General features: G+C 40.7%; 1 protein-coding gene across 2 annotated transcripts; it reads left to right on the top strand.

Moving 5' to 3' along the window:
- The first annotated feature begins 747 nt into the window (after positions 1–747).
- Positions 748–21537, top strand: LOC114661298 (protocadherin-10-like). 2 transcript variants are annotated; one of them, XM_028814512.2, is made up of 4 exons: positions 748–3414; positions 16734–16792; positions 18244–18359; positions 20538–21537. In XM_028814512.2, exons 1-4 carry the CDS (start codon positions 916–918, stop codon positions 20804–20806), a joined length of 2943 nt encoding a protein of 980 aa, XP_028670345.2. In that variant the 5' UTR covers positions 748–915; the 3' UTR covers positions 20807–21537. The 2 variants fall into 2 exon arrangements, with proteins under 2 accessions (XP_028670345.2, XP_051789681.1); XM_051933721.1 differs by lacking the exon at positions 18244–18359 and having other exon boundaries at positions 20538–20762.
- The last annotated feature ends 1413 nt before the right edge of the window (positions 21538–22950 follow it).

The raw sequence follows: 22950 nt of genomic DNA, 5'->3' as shown, positions 1-22950 counted from the left end.
TGTCCAACACAATGCAGATGTTTGATTAAAAAAGGATTTATCCAAAGCTTTTAATCGCTCTTAATGTAACACGTATTTATCTTCGGTGCGATTCTATTAACGCCTATAACCGTCATAACAGTCTAACGGGTTTAGACAGGCTAATCTAATCAAAAGTGCGATTTAAAAACATGTTCTGTAATCCAAATCATTAATGGTTTCATAGGAAATAAAGCTCTGATTTAGCTCAGTTTTGGTAATGCAATCTTGTCATAGTAATCTAAAGCAGCGTTTAGGTTAACGTTAGTGGATTCAGAAAATGAATGGACAGTTTATTAATGGGCAAACAGACACAACATGGTTTGTATGGGCAGGGTTTTATCTTTTTGACTATCTTTCCCTTTACCTTAACTTCACATGGACATAAACGAAATGATGCAGGTAAATAAATAATAATAATAATAATAATAATAATAATAATAATAATAATAATAATAATAATAATAATAATAATAATAATAATAATAATAATTGGGTGCTTTTTATGAACTAGGAAAGGGTTAAACTATCCATACTGTAATTACAGCAGACGCTCTCGTGTCACCATCCTCCAATGCGGTACTGAATAAGAACTCTGTTCCTCCCCCAGCAGCTCTTCCAAAATGCCTAATAGAGTGGAAAATCAAAGACAAAGTATCACATACTCGCACTTGGCTGGTGTATCAAGACGAACAGAGAAAGGAGAGAGGCGCCCTTCGGGTAGGGATCTGGGAGTTTTATCATGGAACAATAATTGTTTGGTGCGTCTTTACGCAAAGTTATATATACTTACTAAAAAGAAAAAAAGTTTCTGCATGCCAAAAAGCTACTTTTAAGATGTAATGGGAGTTTTATAAAAAAAAAAAAAAAAGGTTTGAAAGCTTCACTGCCTGAAACATGCAAGTCGAAAGGAGATGGCCAAGGCTCCTGACGATTGGGCTTCTGTCCGCTTCTTTCTGTCATTTAGTTTCTTGTCAGATTCGCTACTCAGTTCCCGAGGAGCTTGAGCACGGAGCATTTGTTGGCAATATAGCCGAAGACTTAGGCTTGGATGTTACCAAACTTTCTTCCCGCAGATTTCGGATTGCGTCTGGGGCTAGGAAACAGTATCTGGAAGTGAATTTAGAAAACGGGATTTTATTTGTGAATGAAAAAATTGACAGGGAGGAACAGTGCGAACAGTCCGCCGCCTGCTTCTTGCATTTGCAGGTGGTGATTGAGAGTCCTTTGGAGCTGTATCGAGTCGAGGTGGACATTCTGGATGTTAACGATAATCCCCCAAGTTTTCCTTGGAGCGAGTTTGTTCTGGAAATCAGCGAATCGGCGGCGCCTGGCTCTCGGTTTCCCGTGGAAAGCGCACACGATCCTGACGTGGGTACCAACTCACTTCGTACCTACTCGCTCAGTCCCAGCGATCACTTCACTCTGGTTGTGCAGAGTCGCAGCGACGGCAGTAAGTTCGCAGAGCTTGTGCTAGAGGCTCCGCTCGACAGGGAGCAGCAAAGGAGTCACCAGATGATGTTAACCGCGGTGGATGGGGGAATGCCAGAGAAATCGGGCTCGGCACAAATCACCGTCAGTGTCTTGGACGCTAACGACAACGTGCCTGTTTTCGAGCAGCCTTTCTACAAAGTGCGCTTGTTGGAGAACGCACCTCGTGGTTCGATGCTTGTAAGGCTCAACGCTACGGACCTTGATGAGGGCTCGAACGGGGATATCTCGTACTCATTCAGCGGTCACGCACCCTTGAAGGTGCGGGAACTCTTTAGTGTGGACTCTCGAACTGGAGAGATTCGAGTCAAAGGTGTGGTGGATTTTGAGAAAGCCAGCGTTTATGAAATATACGTACAGGCGAAGGACAGGGGACCCTCCGCCGTTGCAGTGCACTGCAAAGTGTTAGTGGATATTTTAGACGTGAATGACAATGCCCCCGAAGTGATCTTAACATCGGTATCTACACCTGTCCAAGAAGATGCTCCCCCTGGAACTGTCATATCCGTTATAAGCGTTATGGACCGGGACTCGGGGGATAACGGCAACGTGGACTGTGAAATCCCCCATAACATGCCGTTTCAGTTGCACACCTCTTTTAAAAATTATTATACCCTGGTCACTAGCGAGCTGCTGGATCGAGAGACTGTCTCCGAATATAACATCACGGTGACGGCTAGGGATTTGGGCTCGCCTCCTTTAAGCACCAGAAAATCTATTCTGGTTCAAGTGTCCGATGTAAACGACAACGCGCCGCGATTCCTGCAGCCGTCCTTCTCGGTCTATGTGACTGAGAACAACGCCCCCGGGGCTTCTATTTCCTCGGTGACCGCCTCCGACCCCGACTCCAATCAGAATGCCTATTTGTCATATTCTATTCTCGAGGGACAAATCCAGGGCATGCCAGTGTCCACTTATGTTTCCATCAATTCAGACAACGGCAACATTTACGCTCTTCGCTCTTTCGACTACGAACAACTCCGAAACTTTCAAATCCGCGTTCAAGCGCAAGATGCTGGATTGCCACCTCTCAGCAGTAACGTTACTGTAAATGTATTCGTTTTGGATCAAAACGATAACGCTCCAGTGATTGTTTCTCCTCTGCCCAAAAATGGCTCAGTGGCAACTGAGATGGTACCCAGGTCAGTTGATGCCGGCTACCTGGTGGCTAAAATAACTGCTTTAGATGCGGACGCTGGGCAGAACTCTCGCCTGTCCTATCAGGTAGTGCAGGCTACAGACCAGGGGCTCTTCAGCGTTGCCCTTTACACAGGCGAAATTAGGACAATCCGCAGATTGATGGACAAAGATGCCACCAGGCAAAGACTAGTCATTTTGGTCAAGGACAACGGTCAGCCGCCGCTCTCGGCTTCTGTTTCCATCATCTTATCAGTGGTTGACAGTGTGCCAGAAACCCTTTCCGATTTCGGTGACCTTACTCTGACACAGGAATCTCCCTCTAGCCTAACTCTGTATCTGATAGTTTCGTTAAGTTCCATTTCATTTATATTTCTCGTGGCCATAATTGTACTGGCAGCCATAAAATGTCACAAGGACAGATACTCAATACGGGGATACGACTTCTCCCTAACGACTTGCTGCGCATTAAAATCTGAGACTTCCACTGAGGTGTTTAAAAAGTCCAACATCAATCTTCAGATATCATCTGGCGCCAAGGTGCCCACCAACTGCGTAGAGGTTAATGGGAATAGCGCATTATCCCAGGCATACTGCTACAAAGTCTGCTTAACTCCCGAATCAGCAAAAAGCGACTTCATGTTCCTGAAGCCATACAGCCCAGCGACACCTAGAAATAATGCGAAAGAGACAAGCAGACTGGCATCAGGATGGAATGGGCAAATCCACAGCAATGTTGTTAACAATGGAGCTTACGCCCCTTATGAGGTAAAGAAAAAAAAATTACGTGCATATCTATAAGAATTTCTTTTTTTATATCATACATAATAATATGTGTTATCAAATAACGGTTTTCATGGTGTGTCATACACATAAGCTTCCTTTGCTGTAGACTGATCGATGCACTGTATTTGCTGCAAGGCACCACTGCTATGTATTATAGATATATATCTCTCCCTTCATTTTCATTACAAACATCAACATGCGTCGATGTGTTGCAGTAGACGTTTCTCAGACCGGAATGTTCAATGCATTTGTCTATTTAATTTAGTGACGTGTGAATGATGAGGAGCATATTTATGATATTAACAAAATGTCTGGGATAGCAAGGTAGCGCAGTGGTTAGCGCTGCTGGTTTATGGGTGCGGCATCCTGAGCTTGAATAACGTAGGCGGTCGTTATTAGCGTTTTCTGTTTGCGTGAGCTCTCTTTCCATGTTGCCAAAGTCAAGCAGATATGACTACCTGGCCGTCCTAAATTGGCCTGTGTGTCCGGGAAGGTATCCTAAAATGTACCGATGCACTGTCGAAGCCAGTTTCCCGCTTTTCGCAAAATGGTGCGTAAAGAAGCGCCGACATTCCCGCGACCGCGAGTTTGAATGCCTGTGAGATAAACCATATGCCTCTTAAAAATAACGGTTCTGCAATGGCGCACTTTACTTGGCTGTGCGGTTCCAAGTTGAACCCATGCTTGACAAAGAACCATTTCACTGTGGGAAGGAGTTATTATGCATGAAATTGGCTGTGTTGGTTCTGAAATGGTTCCTAAAATAGAAATCTTTAATGTATAGTGGGTAAGGAATATTAGCAGATCCAAAAAAAAAAACCTGGAACGTGATACAGGTCTGAATAAAAGTTCTTTCTATAACCTTCATATGGATGGGTCTTATGGGACACAAATTCCCCTATGGCATCGATCTAAATGACTGTTTGTCACCTTTACTTTTAGGAGCGTAGTTAAGTTAAAACTGAAGTGCAAAATTGCGCAATAACGATCAAGTCGGTTTATATTTTCTTAGAAATCCATTCTTAACAGGTTTCAAGAATTTACACAGATAGATAGATCTTTACCTTTACCCAGGGTGAAAATGATAATTTTTAAATTATCATATTTAAAGCAGGATGTGTGTAACATTTGAATTCTTAAATTGCATTGTTGGAACATTTCATAAAATAGCATGAATTTTTCACACGTGTGACATATTTTTGGCCTTGTGCAGGTACATTTTGGCTTTGTTCTCTTAAAGTTCCTTTACATCTAATTTTCTAACGTTATCAATTTACCTGAATGTTCCACAAGATGGCAGCAGTATTCCACAAATCAAATTATTCGGAAAAAAAAAATCTTTAGAACAATGGAATAATCTGTTAAGCGACTGGTGCAACCTTACCTACCCATTCATTCAGAAGAAAAGAATATTGTCAGAATGTATTTGAATGCACGATGTGCTTAGACTATTGATGGGAATGACATTTGCATCAATGTTTCAACGTGATTTTCAAATGATATTGCTAAAATAATGATCATGATAGTAGCTTCCAAAATAATTTTAGATCTCGATAATTCTGTATTTTAAATATTTTACATTTTTAATAAGATTCATTCGACCCAACGCGAGGACAGTATAATAATTATTACGGATAAGATTAAGAAATCGATTTTTTTTTCGCTGCCTGTCTGAATAAGTCATTTTCATGGGGAACATTTGTCATTATTGTTGTTAAATTATACTATGTCTTTCGCCGCGTTTTACCATTTAGATACGCTACAACACATAATGCAGATAAGCATAATGACTTTCTGACAACAGTACAGAAGGGAGAGAGATTTTAATGCTTTTCAACTTCAGTACTAGTCGTTAAATTATACACCCGCGGTACATTAAGTTAAATTTCAAAAGAATATGGTGCACGTATTTCATCCGCCGTTATAATTAATTTCTGAATAAGCGTGCATTTGTTTGAAGATTATGATCGTGTCCTGTTTCATCTTGCCAGTTTTAATTGGTTTTACACGGTGCGCGGAAGGTATTTTGCATGCTGATTTTCTAATAAGCTTACATCAGAGCTTTCTTGTTAAGGAATGAAAGTGAATTAATAGAGCACACGAATCTTTATTGGGTGCCTTTAAGTAAAACGATGGCAAAGGTATCTGGGGCTGCAGATGTGTTCGTGTCCCCTGCTGCGTAACCTCTGCTGAAAGAGAAATAAACTGCACTGAGCCATGCTCGAGGGGACACGAGACCTCGGGAAATGATGCAGCCAGGCAAAAGGAATTCATAACAGCAGAGGGCAGTGGCGTTGTATGCTTCAGAGAATATTGCATTTTCTTTCTTTCTTTCTTTCTTTCTTTCTTTCTTTCTTTCTTTCTTTCTTTCTTTCTTTCTTTCTTTCTTTCTTTCTTTCTTCAAAATATTTTAACGGGAAGCCACAATACTCATTTTGTTATAAATGCTCCTATTTTTTATGTATGTTGTCATTTTTATTTTTCAATATAATTTTTTCTTGCCTTTTTTTACAATAAATAATAAATAAATCAATATTAACACGTCGTTCGGTATTGATTCTTTTTAAAACGCGATTAGCCATTTACAGTCCTTAATACCACATAACCATAATGCGGAAGCCTCAATCCATGGTTTTGGGGCTGTCTTCACGTCACGGTTTTGTAATATGAAGCGATCTGAAAATTGGGAGATTAATAAATGGCAATAACGTGAAAATTATTTGCAAATAATAATAATAAATAGTGATGACATGTCCTACAGGGCTGTCCAACTTGGATCCTGGAGGGCTGCAGTAGCTGCAAGTTTTCTTTCTTAATTAGTGACCAGTTTCTGTTGTCATTGGATTCCATTTACATTTGTTTAAATTGCTTTGTGTTTTCAGACTCAGTCCTCTGAGTTACTTCTTTTCATTCCTTTAAACAGCATTCAAACCGAAATGGGTTGTTAAGCAAGTCAACGGACGACAAGCTAAGTTGGGGTCTCAAATCGGAACCAATAAGTAAAGTGATAATAACCATTTCACTCCAACCAGTTTCTTAATTAGAAGCCAGTTCTTGTTGTTATAATTAAACCCGTTATTTAATTCCGTAGCTCTCATTCTGCCACAGTGGACACTCAAAACACTGCTGATTTTCTTACTTTTTATTAAATAAAGATAAAATGAGAAGAAATAAACACACATAATATAGAAAAGAATCCAACCCTCCCTATCCCATTCTGTCTAACCCTGCTCCTGCCTGAGCCAAGAGAAAATCCAGGCACTAGAGAAGAGAGGAGGAGAGTTAAAGAATCATGAATAAGCTACAACAACAACGCTAAAAAAAAAAAAATAAATAAATAAATAAATAAAACAAGCAATAGTTGACAGAAAAACATGATCAAGGCGTTACACCAGACCAGGATTTACACATTTGAGTTGCAGTGCACCAAGTTTCAATTGCATTTCTAGAGGCACCATTAATCTGTCCTGTGGACAATTCAAGATCTATTAAATTGTCGAAGGAGGACTGCCAGTTATCTGTAATAACACGCTCAGGTGACTTCCAGGGGGAGGAAGAATTAATTTGGCTGCTAGGGTACTAAAAAAGAATAATTTACATTCAGGAGGTTTAAGTGGTAACATAGAGAGGTCTACAAAAAGAAAGATTTGAGGAAACAGAGGAGTATTTAAAGAAAGAAAAGAAGATATTAGGTAACATACATGGGTCAAAAAGGAAAAGACAGAAGGACAGGAAGGCAGTGCCCGAACAAGTGAAGAAAAGTGCCAAGTTAACCAAGGGGAGATAATTGACAAAGAGGATCAGCAGTGAGGCCTATCAGATGGAGTTTATGGAGAGTAAATTCTTAAAATAAAGGTGTCAGTGTAGTTCTACAAAGCAATGAATGGATCCATTTTTGGTTCTGTAAAGAAGCAACCACATGAAGGTTCCAGAAAAATCCTTTGTTTATTCTGATATGTAACAAAATTCCACAAATAACAATGAATAGATGGTAACAGATTTATGATGGATTCATGACTTTAAAAGACCAGGTGCTCCATACAGTCACACAGGCTAAGGTCAGGTTTTCTGTATCTGTTAGTGTTCTGTGAATCAATTTTTGGGGCCTTGTAGCTAGAACTGTTATGTTAATAGTATTTTAAATTATTTAATCCATTATCCAACCTGCTATATCCTAACACAAGGTCACCAATCCCAGACAACACAGGGCACAAGGCAGGAACAAACCCCGGGCAGGATGCCAGCCTACCACAGGGCACACACACACACACAGGACAATTTAGGATCGCCAGTGCACCTAACCTGCATGTCTTTGGACTGCGGGAGGAAACCCACACAGACACGGGGAGAACATGTAAACTCCATGCTCGGAGGACCCGGGAAGCGAACCCAAGTCTCCTAACTGCGAGACAGCAGCGCTACCAGTACACCACCATGCCGCCCACAATTATCCATACATTGTCTCCCGCTTATCCGAGGTCGGGTCGCGGGGGCAGCAGCTTGAGCAGAGATGCCCAGACTTCCCTCTCCCCGGCCACTTCTTCTAGCTCTTCCGGGAGAATCCCAAGGCGTTCCCAGGCCAGCCGAGAGACATAGTCCCTCCAGCGTGTCCTGGGTCTTCCCCGGGGCCCTCCTCCCGGTTAGACGTGCCCGGAACACCTGATCAGATGCCCGAGCCACCTCAATCTGACTCCTCTCGATGCGGAGGAGCAGCAGCTCTACTCTGAGCCCCTCCTGGTTGACTGAGCTTCTCACCCTATCTTTAAGGGAGAGCCCAGACACCCTGCGGAGGAAACTTATTTTATTTTAAATACATTTAGATTGAAACATGCTTAATTTGAAATTTGTTTTTTCATTATGGCTGGCCAATATGATACTTTGATAACCTTTTAATTTTTATTTTAACTATTATTTTGTATTTAAATACACTACATTATTAATATTATTATTATTAAAAAACCCTTCTCATACAGTAGACACCCAAAATTTTTAAGCAATGTGAACTAAAGTCATTTCTGGGGCCCCTTTGGGATTAGGGGCCCTGAAGCTTATAAGCTTCATTAGTTTCATAGTAGACCGATGGTTCTTTGTCAAGCAAGGGACCTATGAGAAACCACACAGCCCAGTAAAGTGCCATTAAGGAACCAGTGAGTGTAGGGTAAACTCTGTGTAGAATTCCATATTGGGTCTGCTGATAGTTTGGATTTTTCTAGCAAAATTTTACATTAGAGAAAACAATGTCTCATGAGAACAGTAAAGAGAGAGAAGAAAGGTCTCTGGACCAGAGAAGAATGAAGGGCAGAGTTTGGTAATGTAAAGAGTAACGGATAGAGAAAGTTTCTATTATTATTATTATTATTATTATTATTATTATTTTTCTTTCTTTGGAAAGAAAGAACAAAATAGAGAGTACAATGAGTAGTGTGGTGGACGGACGATTAGAGAAATTGCATGTGTTTTGAGGACTGGGTTTTCTTTCTTCTAACAGATCTGTCAAAATGTCTTGTGGACCTGAGCAGACCAGCATTACCAAGACCTTTCTTTGTTTTCAGATCTTGTATGATGAACTCAGGTTAGATTGACATGTGTTGGTTAAGGCAAAATCATTTAAATACTGGTCACTAATTAAAAAAATGGTTAGAATGAAAGCCTGTAGCCACTGCAGCCTTCTAGGACTGGCATATAGATGCATAGCATCAACAACCTTAAATACACAGGACCATTTAACATGTAAGCACCTAGAACAGCACTGATTAAAAAAAATAACATTTATTTTACTTATATAAACAGTCTATTCCATTCATTTACTATTCCTCTCTCCAAGTGTGAGCTTGTGGTTCATGCTCTAGATTGACTTTGTCCCCAGGGAGCCTGAATAGATTAAAGAAAGATGTTACATTAAATACATTGTTATAGAATGTAGCAGTTATATTTTTATGTTTGACTTTGACAGACTTTAGCTATTTTTTTTTTCTTATCTTATTCTTCATTTGAATACCGTTTTCTTTTCCTTTTTTCTAACAGAGCCTTACTAACAGTCTGTGAGAAGCCTTCTTTGTGTTTCAATGCGTATGTACAAGAACGTCCGTTGCTTTGAAAAGTGTTGATCCTTCGTCCTCTTTTCCCTTTACAACGTCTCACAGCTCAGGAATTCAAACACTTAGATTAAGATTATACTTTGAGTCACAAATTTCTTTACACATACATTACCAACAATAATAAACAACATAATATAAAAAAAAAAAATAATAATGAAGGGGCTCTTTCAGCACCCATGCCCGTGTGTCAGAGCTTTAGGAGTTGAAACAGCTGCAGTAATCTCAATTATTAACTTTGTACGTAGTAATAAAGCAATTGCGCACTCTTCTTGGTACAGTTGCTGTTGCTCTGTGTCAGATTAGCCAGGGAACGACGATGGACAGACACTCTGACGTTTTGCTACAGATTTCAACGGTATTAAGTGTAAGTATCTGGCTGAGCCCCTCAGGGACATCTGTTTTCTTTATTTTAGGACACCACGATGTTGCCCTGCAAGTGCCCTTTTGACAAAATCCCCCATTTTGAAACAAATTCCTCTTCCCAAGATTGATTTTCAGGCCGTGGGCGCACAATTGTATTCAATATTTCCCTGTACGGTGCTCTATTAATCTTTTCAACATTCATGACAAGATTGCCAGTACTTGCCGCAGCTTCTGCTGCTCTTACTTCTGCGAAGTAAGAAATTCCATCACCGTACTTGGAAGACTGAGGTGGTTTGACTTGCCTATCGTGGGCAGAGCTTGATTTGAAACATACGTAATGCCTCGCATTTAAGACAGAAATGTCCACTTTAATGTATCTCGATTACACGACTTTTATGCACATTTCATTGTTTTGAGAGACGCTGGACTTGTCATCAGAGATTATTTTTAAAGGGATGATCCACTTGTTTCCGCCAAGGCTGAGTCCATCAACAAGTACCGTAACTTTTTCAAAAAATATGGTGTATGTTTGAAGTTACAATAAAGAAAATACGCCCGTTTTGTTTTGTGTACATTTTTAAAAACCTGTCGTTTGGTTTATCAGTTGATTAGCGTAACACTAACCCTTCGTGTGTGTGTGAAGATGTGTCCTAAAATGGACAGGTGACGTCAGGGCCGGCTCTCACTGAAAAAAAAGGTGATGATTCACACTTAATATTTTCAATCTGAACCAATATAATTCTTTTTAGCTTATTGATCCCACAATTTTTAAGTTGAGGCAAATCATTTAGAGTGATTGGGTGCAATTCACTTGTTTTATACTAAATCTATTTTTTAAGTAGTTGTTCTTTTTTTGGCAGTTGGAAAGCCAGCACGCTGGAAAGTTCGACTGGAAGAAAATACAAACGGCCCCTCAAACACAGCACACGAACAAACTAAAATATTAAGTTAACTGAAATAGGATTTCTACGTTTATTCCCTCCACCATAACTTACTTTGGTCCAAACAATTTTTTTTTACTTTGATTGAGATCTGAAACCAAATATTTCAAGCTACAACACTAAATGACTAATCTTAAGTTGCTTGAAACAGAAAATTTACGTTGAATGAACAACATCAATGTTATACTTTTTTCATTGTTACCTGACTTCCATCCATCCATCCATTTTCCAACCCGCTGAATCCGAACACAGGGTCACGGGGGTCTGCTGGAGCCAATCCCAGCCTTGCGCTGTTTAAAATAAAAGTGTTAAAAGTGGTTCTTCAGAATGATGCCATATAAGGAACCATTTTTGTTTCCCAAAAGAACCATCCACATGAAGGGTCTAGAAATAATGTTTATTTATTTAGATACCAAACAGACTCCCAAGATAACCATGACTAGATGATATCAGATTTGTGAAGCACCAATGGATTTCTGAATATACAGTACAACGATCTTCGCTGCATGCAATAAGACAGGCTATGTTCAGGTGTTGTTGATCTGTCAGTATCATGCAATGTGGCTTACTAAATTTTTCTGTTGTGTCCGCTTAGCCGCATATTTAGATCCTTTGCAAAGCCGAAAGAACCAATTTCATATCTAAATAACCTTTCACAAAATGAAATGTTTATATTGTGGAGCTACGTAATGCAGTATAGTGCCATTAAGGAACCGCTATTTTTTAGGAGTGTAAAGGCTGTCACCTATGTCAGCAAAGTCGCCTGGCATTTTTCTAATCATCAAAGAAACCCAATTTACAAACAGACGGACCCAATACAGCACCAATGAGACCCCACTGCCGATACTGGGTGTAATATACAGTTATTTCCACGCTCGGTTTACCAAGGGACCAGAGAACCCACTCGTTTTCTTTTCAATAAGTATAACTGTGCGCTCTAAACGCAGCAACTGGGACCCGGGGACCAACTCCCATCACTGGATGTTGTACAGTATATAACCTCTCGATTCACCAAGGGGCGCCACTCCTCCAACCCCGCTTTTCGAAATAATATCTGGTTCGAAACACTGCGAGGACCCTAATATACTCGAGTATATTATACTTGAGCGCTCGATTCACCAAGGAAGAGCAAACACCCGCGTTTGGAAACCTTAATGCGTGTAGCAACGTAAGGACCCTTCTACCTGAGCCCAAGATACAGCAAGGTGGCGATCTTCTGTGTAATATACGTACTGTATGACATTGCCCTAGAACTAGTATCACAGAAATGCTAGAGCCGGCCCTGGGTGCGATACTCGGTTAATTCCTGCTCCGGTTCCTCGAGGCTGGTCCAGGAAATGCATCGAGCAGTCCTCCATTTTACAGACAGGTGTAATGTTGTTTAGGTTAAGTCTGCATTGATTAGTTCCTATGGCACCGTGAGCTTGAGTGCCTTCCCGTGTAGGGGCACTTTGTCCAATGTTCAATTTATAAAATTAGGTATAGCATGTACCCCCCAAAAAAACTAAAGCAGCAATTTGTACCTACTTTATTTGCTTTAATTTAGTCCCATGTTTTGGTGAGTAAAGAAAACCCAAATTTAGCATATTAAATCCATCCAAATAAAGTCTACCTAACTTTGCAAATATACAGTAGTATGTTAAAGTCACAAACATAAATCAAATGAAGATTTCCGAATTATATTTGGTATGTGTTACTTTTGTATCACATGCTAAACTACTCTACGATATTAGATACTATTTACATGTATTGCTAACAATCTTCATTATGTAGATAATTCTTTCAGCTTTATTTAAAAGCTTAAGATTTCTTGGTAGATCTATCCATATGTTAAACCTGCTTATCCAGTGCAGAGTGAGCCTCTCCCTGAAAGCATATGGCACACACAGGAACAATTACTAAACAGTATGGCAGCCCATGGCAGGGTGAGCAGACAGGTGCACACAAACACCAGGACAATTCAGCATTGACAGTCCACATAACCTGCATGTCTTTGGACTGTGGGAAAAGGCTGGAACACCTGGAGGAAACCCATGTGGAATAGGGAAGAACAAGCAAACTCCACCTAGGGATCAACTTTACTTTACTGCGAGGCAACAGCACTACCATTAAATAATAAAAGGTTTTGCTCATAATTTTTAGATGAAACATTTAGGTCAGCATAAGCATGGATGGAGAGGCAGAGTGGTCTGTCTAATCATAGAGCTGGTGCCTTGTAGCACAGAGACCAGGATTCCCATCCTGGGTGCTGCCTACATTTTGTTTGCCTGTTAATTAACTATTTACTTTTATATAGCACTTTTCAATCTACTCAAAGTGCTTTACATAGACAGTGGTGAACCACTTTAACCACCGCCAATGTGTAGCTTCCACCTGGACGATGTGACAGCAGCTTACCACACATTGGCTGTTAGGTGGTGAAGGGGTGAGAGAGATAGCTAGTGAATTAAAATGATTAGGTGGCCAGAACGAACAAGGCCATGGTGAGCAATTTCACCAGGACTTTAGGAAATATCTTACTTCTTTTGAAAGATACCTGGGGATCTTTCATAACCATAGAGAGTCAAGATCTCAGTTTCACATCTCATCTGAAAATTCTTTTCAGCACAATGTCCCCATCACTGCACTGGGGCATTGGCATCCACACACAGACCACAGGGTGAGCACTCTCTGCTGGCCTGGAAAACATACAGTATCTTCCAACAGCAACCCTGGATTTTCCTAGATGGCTTCCCATCCAAGTACTATCCGGGCCAGAACATGCTTAGCTTCAGGTGGATTACCTATTCTGAAGTGTTAGTGGTATGGCTGCTGGCTGTTCGGTTCATGTCTTTGTCTGTTTCCTCCTGGTGCTCCAGTTTCCTCCCACAGTCTAAAGACATGCAGATTGAGAGGATTAGGAATATTAAATTGGCTTTGCTTGTGTGTGTGAGTGTGTTCACCTTGCAGTGGGATAGCACCTTCCCTTGGGCCTGATGATTGCTGGGTTGGGCTCCAGTGTCCCTGTGACCATGCTCTGTATAAGTCGATTCAGAACATGGAAGGATGGTTTTACCGTGAAGTCTTTATCTCTTAACTCTTCCATCCATCCATTTTCCAACCCGCTGAATCTGAACACAGGGTCACGGGGGTCTGCTGGAGCCAATCCCAGCCAACATAGGGCACAAGGCAGGAACCAATCCCGGGCAGGGTGCCAACCCACCGCAGGACACACACAAACACATCCACACACCAGGCACATACTAGGGCCAATTTAGAATCGCCAATCCACCTAACCTGCATGTCTTTGGACTGTGGGAGGAAACCAGAGTGTCCGGAGGAAATCCACGCAGACACGGGGAGAACATGCAAACTCCACGCAGGGAGGACCCGGGAAGCGAACCTAGGTCCCCAGGTCTCCCAACTGCGAGGCAGCAGTGCTACCCACTGCGCCACTGTGCCGCCCATCTCTTAACTCTTTGAGGGCTAAATATTTTTCCCAAAAAACTCAGTTTTCTGAAAAGCACACAAAGCAATGGTTTCACACATAAATCAACATAAAACGTCCGTTGCTACGTGCTGTGGCTGCTGTTGGCACATGTTTGGCAACTCTGGCGTCAGTGGCTGTGCAGAGGTACCTTGATGGCCAGCAGGAATGCATGGTGGGCTCGGCATGCCTGGCTGTCTTCGCACAGCCGGTGGGCGGTGGTGGCAGTACAGTGTGACACAATATGGTTTGCACCTCTTGTCATCATAAGTGGTGGTCCTCCCAGGCGAATGCTGCTGTAGGTGTATCAGCTACACAAACATGTTCAATACCACAATTAACTGGGGACTAATCAGCTGATGCTGGTACCTCATTTTCGTTTTCGATGATCTCCTGATCACTTGCATCAATTTCCAAGTCCGACAAGTTAGAGTCCGAATCAGTGATAATGTGTAAAATGTCCAAGGAATATTTATTCTTTCGCCAGATGTCAATGCCATTTTAGAGGTTGTTTGCTCTTCATAACACACGCAAGGAATCAAAGTTAAATCAACAAAGCTACTTAACTTTCTTTCTAGCAAAGAGAGTCAAACTTAAATATAAGGGAGAGTTTTGTCACAGTTTACAGCTGATTACCGTCCTCTACCCCTGAATTTTGACAAAAGTCAACATCAGCTCTGAAAGAGTTGAACAAAGCTGATGTATTACTCACAAAATGAAGAGATGTTAGGGTTGCATAATGCTGCAGTGGGAGAGCTACTGCCTCACAGTTAGAAGACAAGGGTTGCTGTTCCAGGTCCTCCCTCTGTGGAGTTTGCAGGTTCTCCCCAAGTCCATATAGGTTTCCTCACGCAGTCTGAAGTCATTAATGTTGGGTAGATTGACTTGCTAAACTGGCACCAGTGTGTGTATGTTGTGTATTTGTTCAGCCTGTCATGGATTGGCATCCTGTGCAGAAATTGTTCCTGCCCTGTGTTTACTGGTATAGACTTCAGCTTCCTCAAGTCCCTACTCAGCATAATGTGGGTTTAGAAGATGGATAGATGGATATATGGATGAAGATTGTTAGTAATAAATAGTACCTATTCATCATATGACATAAAGTAATATGTGCTACATTTAATTCGGTAGTCTGTTTTTGATTTCTACATGCTAATATTAGGTAGATGTTACCTGATTGATTTGAATATGTTTAATACAGTAATCCCTCCTCCATCGCGGGGGTTGCGTTCCAGAGCCACCCGCGAAATAAGAAAATCTGCGAAGTAGAAACCATATGTTTATATGGTTATTTTTATATTGTCATACTTGGGTCACAGATTTGCACAGAAACACAGGAGGTTGTAGAGAGACAGGAACGTTATTCAAACACTGCAAACAAACATTTGTCTCTTTTTCAAAAGTTTAAACTGTGCTCCATGACAAGACAGAGATGACAGTTCTGTCTCACAATTAAAAGAATGCAAACATTTCTTCCTCTTCAAAGGAGTGCGCGTCAGGAGCAGAGTCTGTCAGAAAGACAGAGGAAAGCAAACAAATTAATAGGGCTGTTTGGCTTTTAAGTATGCAAAGCACCGCCGGTACAAAGCTGTTGAAGGCGGCAGCTCACACCCCCTCCGTCAGGAGCAGGGAGAGAGAGAGAGAGAGAGATAGAGAGAGAGCCAGAGAAAAACAAACAGTCAAAAATCAATACGTGCCCTTCGAGCTTTTAAGTATGCGAAGCACCGGCAGCATGTCGCTTCAGAAAGCAGCTGCACAGAAGATAGCAACGTGAAGATAATCTTTCAGCATTTTTAGACGAGCGTCCGTATCGTCTAGGTGTGCGAACAGCCCCCCTGCTCACACCCCCTATGTCAGGATCAGAGAAAGTCAGCGCAAGAGAGAGAGAAAAGTACGTTGGGTAGCTTCTCAGCCATCTGCCAATAGCGTCCCTTGTATGAAATCAACTGGGCAAACCAACTGAGGAACCATGTACCAGAAATTAAAAGACCCATTGTCCTCAGAAATCCGCGACCCAGCAAAAAATCTGCGATATATATTTAAATATGCTTACATATAAAATCCGTAGATAGAGTGAATAGAGTGAAGCCGCGAAAGGCGAAGCGCGATATAGCGAGGGATCACTGTATACTAAATTTGTGCTCTTTTTACTCTTTAAAAGATGGGGTTTGGTTTCCCCAAATAAAATGGGCATAAATTATTGCCTCAATCGTTTAGGACCAAACATTGCACCTTACTCATTACAGTGCTGGTTCCTACCTTCTGCCCAGTACTTTGGTTTATGGCTTATAGGAGTGTTTCCATTTGTAGACTTTGTTGATTTAGGGCTGGAGATTTTGCAGTGCGCTGTTCTGAAATAATGAGGCAAATGCGCACAAACACACAGGACCCACCCAAAACAATGACATAACAGTGTGCTCTATTTTCCTACAGATGAAACAACCAAATACTGACTGGCCTTTATCAAAGACACAGAATTCCGCACTAAAAAGGTAAGCTACTTCCTATTTTAGTATTTGTACTCATCATAGCCATGTGGTTCAGATTTGAATGGAGGATTGTGTGGGTGTGTGAATGTGCTCTGTGAAGCACTGGCTTTCTGATGGTTTCATCCCCTGCCTAATGGAGGTGGGATGGGCAACAGCTTACCTTGACCATAAACTTGGAAAGAGTGGTTTAAAAGTTAGTGGTTCTGCTTGCATTGAGCAGTCTTTATATCCAGTGCTGCACTATAAACTGGTTTACCCTGCAAGGTGCCTTTTAATAGTACATGATGTTTAATAATGATTGAACAATTAATTGATGGTAGCACAGTGGCACAGTGGTAGTGCTGCTGTACTCCTGCATGGAGTATGCATGCTCTCCCTGTGTCAGTATGGGTTTCCTCTGGATGATCTGGTTTCCTCCCACAGTCCAATGATATGCAGGTTAGAGGACTGGCAATGTTAAATTCCCACCTTACAATACAATTTATTTTTGTATAGCCCAAAATCACACAAGAAGTGCCACAATGGGCTTTAACAGGCCCTGCCTCTTGACAGGCTCCCAGCCTTGACTCTCTAAGAAGACAAGACAAAAGCCCTTGTAGGGAAAAAATGGAAGATACCTTGGGAAAGGCAGTTCAAAGAGAGACCCCTTTCCAGGTAGGTTGGGCGTGTAGTGGGTGTCAAAAAGAAGGGGGTCAATACAATACAATACACAGAACACAAAGTAATCCTCAATACAGTATAAAACTCTTCTCTCCGATGCTTGCTAGGATGAGCTCCAGCATCCCTGCAATCCTCCTCTGAGCTCAGAGAAATAAAGGTGCCAAATTGGTAATTCGGAGTGATGCCATGGGGTATCATTTGAGGTTCCCTAAAGAACCACCTATAAAGAACCTTTATTTAGATGGGTCTGCGGTGGGTTGGCACCCTGCCCAGGATTGGTTCCTGCCTTGTGCCCTGTGTTGGCTGGGATTGGCTCCGGCAGACCCCCGTGACCCTGTGTTCGGATTCAGCGGGTTGGAAGATGGATGGATGGATGGATGGATTTAGATGGGTAGCAGGCTCTATAAATAACCATGAATAGTTGTTAACAGGTCTGCAGTATACAGTACCATGGTTTTTCTGATTTTTAAAGGACTCTTGCTGTATATAATAACACAGGTTAAGTTCAGCTTTTCTTGAAGTGTCGGCATCCTTGTAAATATCCTGCTGTTCATTAAAGATTTCTGTTTAGTCCACATATTAGGTACCTTTTTAGTGTCCAAAGACCCAACTTCATATACAAAGATCCCTTTCCAGAATGAAATGGTTGTTTTATCAAACAATATATGTATGAAGAACCACACAACCCAGCTAAGTGCCATTAGAAAACTAGCATGAGAGCGTGGATAAGAAAGTTTGGATGGACAAAGATAAGCCATTCACTCTAAGAAAATCATACTTTTGATATTTTACAGCTACAGTTCCATGAACATGGATGGGTCTCTCATTCAGAAGTCAATTCAGCGGGAATCTGATCATTTTGGTGTTCCAGTTGCTGGCCAGTACTGGACATGGGGGACCCACATGCGGGGTATGTGCCATCTTCCAAGTGGGAACTCTTAATATCACTCTTTGGGTGAAATAGGCATTCTTGTTTCATGTTCTGCATTTTGTTAATCTATGATTTTTATTTTGAATTCTTCTGCAAATAAAAGTTAAATGCACCTGCAATGGATGCTTAACCTTTACTTTTAGATGCTACAGAAGCAGCCCAAGAAGTGTAACTTTGAGTTTGTGTATTGTTTTGGTGCTACCAGTAGTCTGGTGTGTCTCTCTTATACCAGATTGGGCCCACTGTGAGAATGGTGATACTGTATCTGTACCTGTGGTATACCCTGCAAGAGGCTTGCCTTTCTCCAATGCTAGTGTGATGCCTCATGGCCAGTACTGCCAGGATAGGAACAGGACCCCGAAATTGGAAAAGTAAGTTAGAAAAGGGACGCATTTATGAGTTAGTATGTCCCGCTAATATTTATTGGATTGAAATTCACTTTTAAAAAATACAGCTGCTGAAGTGCTTCTCCAGAACGGTATCCGTCAATAAGGGCGCGCACAAAAAGGTGACCTTCAAAAGGGCGACCTCAATTGGTCGCGGCGAATAAAAGCGCACATAAATAAAAGCGATCTTCAAAAGGGCGACCTCAATTGAGCGCCGAATAAAGGCGCGCGTAAATAAAGGCGAGCTTCAAAAGGGCGACCTCAATTGAACGCCGAATAACTGCGCGCATAAATAAAGGAGTGCTTCAAAAGGGTGACGTCAATTGGGCGCAGCATATAAAGGCAAACGCAACAAAATTATTACAGAAAATTTATTAGATAAAGGCAATGATTGAACGTATAAAAAGGTGAAAGCAAGAATATTAAAACATCCAATTAATTAATGCATGAACTTCTAACGAACTACTTCTAACGAACTATTTCTAAAGCTCTCTATATTTCGTTGTTTTCAAAATTACAGAAAATTAGATTAAGGCAATGACTGAATGTATAAAAAGGTGAAAGCAAGTTACACTTGCGTGCGCATTTATTCGGCGCTCAATTGAGGTCGCCCTTTTGAAGCTCGCCTATATTTATGGGCGCCTTTATTCGGCACTCAATTGAGGTCGCCCTTTTGAAGGTCGCCTTTATTTACGTGCGCCTTTATTCTCCGCGCCCAATTGAGGTCACCCTTTTGAAGGTCGCCTTTTTGTGCGCGCCCTTATTGAATAGAACCCTTCAGAACGATGCCATAGGGGAACCACTTTTGGTTCCCAAAAGAACCTTCTATTTGAAGATTCCAGAAAGAGCCTTAATTTATTTAGATCCATAACAGTTTTCATAAATAACTACAACTAGATGATGACAGATTTGAAAAGGATTACTGGGTTCCTGTTTTTAAATGGACTCTTGCTCCATTCAAGCACACAGGCTAAGTTCAGGTTTTCTTGGTCTGTTGTATCCTGCTAAGTAGCCCACTATACATTAAAGATTTTTGCTTTGTTCTCATATTAGAAACCTTTTCAAAGTCTAAAGTGCCAATTTCATATACAAAGATCCCTTCCTAGAATGAAGCAGTAGTGCTTTGTCAAGCAATGGTTCTACAAGGAACCACACAACCCATTAAAGTGCCATTAAAGAACCGTTATTTTTAAACGTGTAAATAGAGACCCTTAGAAATAAAGGTGCAAGAGAGATTATTCAAAGTGATGCCATAGCAGAACCCCTTTTGGTTCCCAAAATACTCTTCCACATGAAAATTCCAGTAAGAAACTTTATTTATTTGGATCTGTAACAGGCTCCATACAGTAAATAACCGCGGTTAGATGGCAACAGATTTGTGAAATACCAATGGCTCTGGATTGCTGCACAAGTAAAGTACCACAGCGTATTTTCAGGTTTTCTAAATCTATTAGTGTTCTGCAGGTAGCCTACCATACATTAAAGATTTCAGATTTTTCCATGTGTTAGGAAGTTCTTTCAAAAGTGCAAAGAACCCTTTATGGAATGAAACAGTTCTTTGTCAAGCAATACTTCTACAGTGAGCCACACAACCCAATAAAGTGCCATTAAAGAACCACTATTTTTAAGATTGCAGGAGATGGAGTAGGAGAACTAAATTCCTGACTAGCTTAGGAAGAAAGTGGTGGGAAAATCCATTTCAGATGAGTCCAACAGCTCAGAAAAAGCAGCAGAATATTCAAAAATCTAACCCTTACTTTTTTCACTGCAGATTACAAAATGACCACTGCAACCGAGACTTCCAGCCGTGCTTGGACCCCGAGATATGGACCACAATTTTCGGCGAATCCTCCCCCTGATTACCAGCACAATGTCTACATCCCTGGAACTCCAACGCTACACTCAGCCAACAAATCAACACAATTCAGTGAGCTGGATGTTAAAAATTCATTTTCCACTTTTGGGAAGAAAAAGAAGTTTGCTTCCAACTGTGAGCGAAAAGAAGAAGCTGTTATTAATAATGATCTTTACCATAAATGACATGGGCAGCTCTCGAACAGCGGGCCTGCTTAAGACTATCACTTGAAAAGTTGCAATCTCAAAATGAAGCACTTTGGAAATGGAGCTATGTATTATAATATCTAAGCTTCATTTGAAATTGATTCAAGTGACATATGGAGCCAGACTTTAAAAAAAAGCTCATTTTGCACATTATAAAGCTCAGGCTGATAAAGAAGACTTCTGCACATGGCGAGGCGCTATATTGGTAGGCGTAGCGATTGTCACAACATTTTTATAGCTGAAATCTTGGCCTCCTAAATGACACTGAAGATTTAGTGGATTATTTCTCATTTATTGTTCCAATTTACACTTCATTTCTGTCTCTCTCTCTCTCTCCAACTGTACTTTTTATGTGCTGCAATATGGCAGGGTTATTATGTAAAAAAAACACAAAAAAAACAAGTTCTGTAAGTCAGTATCAGCGATTTCATGGTATGTTCAATGCAAATCAGCATTTTACTGATGTAAAGTGTTTTGCTGTTTGTTTCTTTTTTAATTACTGTTCACTCCCACAAGTTATCATACAGTAAGTTGCAGGACTGGGACACTCTGATATTATTCCGAGTTTAAAAAAATACTCATAAATGATTCACCCCCTGTTGTGTTTTTCTCTCTGGTATCTTATAACAAAACATTTATGACTGTGCTGAATATTCAATCATTTGTGACAATGTGTGAGTCGATTTTAAAATAAATAAAGACATGTTTTACACTGAAATTTTAATTCAGTGCCTGCTTAACTGTTTTCCAAAGAAAGCATACACAGAAACCTGAATACATTTGATAAGACAGAAAGAGGCATCTGCACTCTTAAAAATAAAGGTGCCAGGGTGGTTCTTCAAAGCGATGCCATGTATGATTCTCAAAAGAGCCATCTACAAGAAGGTTCCATGAAGAAATTTTATTTATTTAGATCTTTAACAGGCTCTATCCAGTAAATAGCCATGAATCGATGATAACAAATTTGTGAAATACTAATGGCTTATGGTTTTAAAACGACTCTTGCAGCATATGTCCAACAACACAGGCTAAGTTTAGGCTTTCTTAATCTGTTAGTGTCCTACATGCATATTCAGAAAGAACCAACTTCGTATGCAAAGCAGCCATCCCAGAATGAAATGATGCTTGGTTATGTAGCAGCTCTATGAGGAACCACACAACCCAGTAAAGATCCATATAGTGCCATTAATGAACCATTATTTTTAAGAGTGTACTGTATATACACATACACATTCTTCAAAACAAAGATGCTACAGTGGTTTTTTAAAGTGATGAACTAGGGGACCATGTACTGTATATATATATATATTAGGAACCTTTTCAACACCAAACAGACCAATTTCATATGCAAAGAATGCATCTCAGAATTAAATGTTTTTTCTGTCAGTCATCAGTTTAATAAGGGACCACACAACCCAGTAAAGTGCCAGTAAAGAAGTAATATTTTAAAGAGTGTACTGGCAGAGACGCAGTACACACTCAAACAACCAATAAACATGAATGCATTTAAATGAACACAAACTCAACATGCACACATCTTTGGTCACATATTAATGCAAGTGTATTAATGCACACACAATTATACAGCATTTATGAACTGATATGAAAATTTACAACAAAACAGCAACATACTGGACATGCAAAGCACAAATACCTACAGCTGGAATCACATTAACCCATCCATCCATTCATTATCCAATCCGCTATATATCCTAACACAGGGTCACGGGGGTCTGCTCAAGCCAATCCCAGCCAACACAGGGCACAAGGCAGGAACAAACCCTGGGCAGGGCGCCAGCCCATTGCAGATCTCATTAACCTACAGATGCAAACAGGTACACATAACTGCAAGGGTACTTAACACAAACTACAGACATTCATGTGGACACTCACATAGATAGACATGCAGTGTCAATAAAGAGTATTCGTCCTCTTCAAAGTTTTTACATTTTATTGTTATACAACATTAAATCACAGTGGATTTATTTCTGCTTTTTTGACATTGATCAACAGAAATGAGCCTTCAATGTCAAAGTGAAAACACATCTCCATAAAGTGGTCTAAATTAGTTGCAAATGCAAAATTCAAAATAGTTAATTGTGTAAGTGTTCCTAAGTAAACTG

The sequence above is a fragment of the Erpetoichthys calabaricus genome, chromosome 11 (assembly GCF_900747795.2).
Source record: "Erpetoichthys calabaricus chromosome 11, fErpCal1.3, whole genome shotgun sequence".
Classification (NCBI taxonomy): Eukaryota; Metazoa; Chordata; class Cladistia; order Polypteriformes; family Polypteridae; genus Erpetoichthys; species Erpetoichthys calabaricus.
This window is presented reverse-complemented; position numbering and strand designations above follow the sequence as displayed.

Excerpts from the sequence above, each read along its gene's own strand:
- LOC114661298 (XM_028814512.2), top strand. The coding sequence starts at position 916 with ATGCAAGTCGAAAGGAGATGGCCAAGGCTCCTGACGATTGGGCTTCTG. Across the intron at positions 3,415-16,733 it reads GAGCTTACGCCCCTTATGAG|ATGAAACAACCAAATACTGA; the intron begins GTAAAGAAAAAA and ends ATTTTCCTACAG. Across the intron at positions 16,793-18,243 it reads CAGAATTCCGCACTAAAAAG|CTACAGTTCCATGAACATGG; the intron begins GTAAGCTACTTC and ends GATATTTTACAG.